At 36.1% G+C, this 3,719-nt stretch overlaps 1 protein-coding gene across 1 annotated transcript; it reads right to left on the reverse strand.

Moving 5' to 3' along the window:
* Positions 1 to 478: 478 nt before the first annotated feature.
* LOC143535299 (pheophytinase, chloroplastic-like) lies at positions 479 to 3,307 on the reverse strand. The gene is made up of 6 exons (XM_077029590.1): positions 3,220 to 3,307; positions 2,573 to 2,711; positions 2,320 to 2,490; positions 2,001 to 2,241; positions 957 to 1,048; positions 479 to 858 (listed from the first exon to the last, which is right to left on the reverse strand). The coding sequence occupies exons 1-6, from the start codon at positions 3,251 to 3,253 to the stop codon at positions 582 to 584; spliced, it is 954 nt and encodes a 317-aa protein (XP_076885705.1). The 5' UTR covers positions 3,254 to 3,307; the 3' UTR covers positions 479 to 581.
* Positions 3,308 to 3,719: the final 412 nt, after the last annotated feature.

Genomic DNA, 3,719 nt, shown 5'->3' on the forward strand with positions numbered 1-3,719 from the left:
AAGAAAGACCTATCAGTTCGGGAAAAAAAAACCAAAACAAAAAACAATGACAGGGTGATGACGGTTACGAGCATCGAAGCTTAAATGGTTACAAGGGCGAAGCTTGGAAGAGTTTGTCGGGGGGAGGGGGGATCAAAATGTATTAAAAAAATCATAAACAAGGAGGGTCGGGCTCAAACTTTCAATCGAAAACGGGTAAATTTACAACTCAAATATAACTAATCTTAAGTAATTTTAACCATTCAAAGATAGTATGAATAACCTCACTGAAAAGAGTTTAGCAGCACAAGGTATATGAATAATGAAATGGGTTGTGAGAAAAATGCTACTCAAATATAACTGGTCAAACATTGATCCCAGTTGACTTTTGAAGGCTGACTTTCTAATGTCTACCTCAAGTCATATAACCAGAATGCTCAGCAAGGACAACAATATATGGTTGGCGAAGAAACAATTGTAATCGGACAATTTCACCCTTACATCTCAAATACGGTTTGCTGTCCCGTGACGCTAAAATTGGTAAATGACAATCGTATATATACAGTATTACAGTATACTTACAAGTTTAAAGTAATAAAAGTTTATACGGTTTGAGAAGCGGTGTTTGTGGATGGTAGAGTTGATAGCCAGTCTATCAAGGCCTTGTTGACCAACTCAGGGACTTCATCATGAGGGCAATGTCCTGCCTGCAAGTTCACAACCGTTGTGTTCAGGTAGAACTCTTTGATGCGGGCCGCCTTCGCGGGGCCCACCCACGGGTCTAAATCCCCCCAGACTAACAACAATGGGCAAGACAGTTTGCTTAGTATACTGTCCAGTGTGTATTTTCTCTGATTTGACATGAACCGTGTCATTAATCTGCAATGTAGATAGCGTTAATCATCAAGGTTAAAAAATTAAGTTCACATGTTTATCTAATAATCTTTGATTATATTTGTTGGCGAGAAAAAAGATACCTGTAATAGACTTCTCCAGCTTTTGGATCTTCTGCTGGCTTGGTGATTGATTTAATGAGATAATCGTCAACATTTGAAGTATTTTTATAAACCTAAACAAGAATATAATTTTATCAGTCCAAGTTCAAGTCAAAACAATTTCACACATATAGCGATATTGCTAGAGGTGCACAAATCAGTTCCGAACCCTAAACCGCTTCCTGGTCAAAGTAGTCAAAACCGGATCGGTTTGGAACCAGTTTTTGAAATCTAAAGTCTAAACGCCTAAACTGATGAATCCTGTTGGGTTAGATTCGAAACCGGTTTGTGTAGGAACCAGTTTTCAACAAATCTTTTTCTTCAAAATGAAAAATATAAATATAATAAACAACACAAAATTCATTTTTTATTTTATTTTGTAAATTTAGAAGTAACAAAAACATAAGATCGTTATAAAAATATAATTTAATAAATTAAGATACAAAATACATTTCTTTTTGTTCTTTCTATAATAATTCTATAATACAAAATACATTTTTTTTTCGAACAGTAGAAACTGGTTCCTAGCAATAGGTTCGTAAACCGGTGGTTCCAAACCATTGGGTTCAGTCAGGTCCAAACCAATTTGGTTTTGGGTCGTTGGGTCAGTTCTGTTAACTGCCTTTTTTGCCCGTCTCTACATAACGTGAATCTTTCATCACATATTTAATTTTCTCGCGCATCAGCATTTACGTCTGACAATGAGTAAAAAAAATCATACGAGAAATAAATGCTACACAAATCAAACTCAAATATCTGCTTTTTTTACTCGTTATCCCTAAAAATCTCTTCTTTTACCAGATTCGCGCATCTATCAATCAGTCAATCAATCAATCAACCATACCCAGTGGGATCCCACCAATAGCAAGCTATAAGTAGGGTCTGGGGAGGGTGGGATGTAGGCACATGGTACCTCTATCCAGATGGGATAGAGAGTGAAAGGGGCAGATAATCCAAGTTTCCATGATATTAATACTCTTCTAATTGAGCTAAATAAACTTTCAGACAGTAACTAATTTGACTTACACTCTTCAACACGGATTCAACACGAGCAGGTTGCTTCGCTTGCCAAAATAAGAATCCCAAAACTACCCTCTGGAAAATCTCCTTAAGTGGCTTTAAAATAACTTTCTGCAATGTGGATTCTTCAGTTTCAGTGGTTGAATCATCTGGGCTTCCAAATTGTCCTGCGGAATTTAATAATGCAATGCCAACAACTTGTTGTGGCATTGCTTCTGCTGCCACCAAAGCAGTAAATCCGCCAAGACTGAAAATTACCAATTAATACATCAAGAAAATGTGGATCAAATGAATCATTGATTTCCCATAAATCAACAGAAATTACCTATTCCTGACCAATATTGTTGGTTCTTTCACAATCTCTTTCAAGAAATCAGCAACTTGATCTCTCCACACCAATGCATCATAGTCAACAAGCGCCTTCTCACTCCACCCGAACCCAAGTAAGTCCACAGCATAAACCTTGTCCTTTTTAGCCAATTCAGGTATATTGTACCTATGCATATAGTGAAAATATTAATATCACACCAAATGCCGTAAACAGTATAATCTAAGTCCAAAATATAACAGAAACAGACCTCCAATGAAAAGCCGAAGCACCAAAACCATGAATAAGAACGATGGGAAAACCTTCACCTTCTTCAACATAATGAATTTTGTGACCTCTCCATGTCCAAAACTTGTATCCATCATTCTTGAAAGGTAATCTCTCTAAACCTATTGTTAAGAATATAGTTAGCATTAGTTAAGTTAGTTGAATTAGTAGTTTAGCACTCGAGTATCGATTAATTAGGCCCCTACTAGTACCAATACAAAGCCATATGTACCATTACAATATGTAAACTATAAATCACAACTTTCACATTTATTCTCCTCTCATTCTTCTTAGATTTAGGTTAGATTAAATTTTCTATATCTATTGACAAGGTTGTAAGAATCGTGTCTAGGCACCGTTTAATCGTTATTTGGTCAAAATCGGTCAAAATTGAAAATTTTACACATAAAATTTGGTATATATATATATATAAATGTATATTTGAAAAATTACATATAAAATTCAAACCGATTTATCGTTAGTCCCTACCACGGACTAGCGCCTAGCAAGTTCTACAGTTAGTTCATACTTCATACAAAATTAAACCTTAAGGCAACATAAATACCAAAAATGTTCAGTAAATCAATCAAAACAAAACTAAAACCCGAACGCAACGGAACAGAAAGCGACCTTGTGCGGGTTGAGATACCAAAGTAGACGGCATGACCGAAGCTCCAGCAGCGACAATTCCTTTGGCAGCAAAGTCTCTCCTACTCAAACCACAGCTATCGCCTACCACACGATCCAGTAAATCAATGAATGAATAAGGTGGAATTGGATTAAAAAAAGAAACTTACTGTAAGGATGAAGTTTGACGGTGGAGTTGAGCTTGTTAACGGTAGGCCACTCGGCTCTAAGCACATGAAGATGTCATTGTATCCGTAAACATGGAGAAAAACACGTGCAGATTCAGCAGTTTATGTGTCCATGGAGATTATTGATTTGAGTGGTGGAAGTGAAGCCTTGAGGTTGTGGCTCAACCCAGGCCAAGTTACCTACTTTCCCCCGGGAGTTTTATTTTTAAATATCCTTTACAATTCTAACTCAAAAATAATCAAGTTTACCTTAAAAATGAAAATTGTTATAATATTACCTATAATTATAACAATAACAAGATTATTAAAGTAATA

Source organism: Bidens hawaiensis, unplaced genomic scaffold (assembly GCF_021521415.1).
Source record: "Bidens hawaiensis isolate Kalapana, Puna unplaced genomic scaffold, B.hawaiensis_p1.1 tig00010465_1, whole genome shotgun sequence".
Classification (NCBI taxonomy): Eukaryota; Viridiplantae; Streptophyta; class Magnoliopsida; order Asterales; family Asteraceae; genus Bidens; species Bidens hawaiensis.

Bases quoted from the DNA above. Each gene is read 5' to 3' on its own strand.
- LOC143535299 (XM_077029590.1), bottom strand. From the start codon at position 3,253: ATGCCGTCTACTTTGGTATCTCAACCCGCACAAG. The intron at 2,491-2,572 runs GTCTGTTTCTGT...CTATATGCATAG, and splicing joins GCTTCGGCTTTTCATTGGAG to GTACAATATACCTGAATTGG. The intron at 1,049-2,000 runs GTAAGTCAAATT...ATTCTTGTTTAG, and splicing joins TTGAATCCGTGTTGAAGAGT to GTTTATAAAAATACTTCAAA.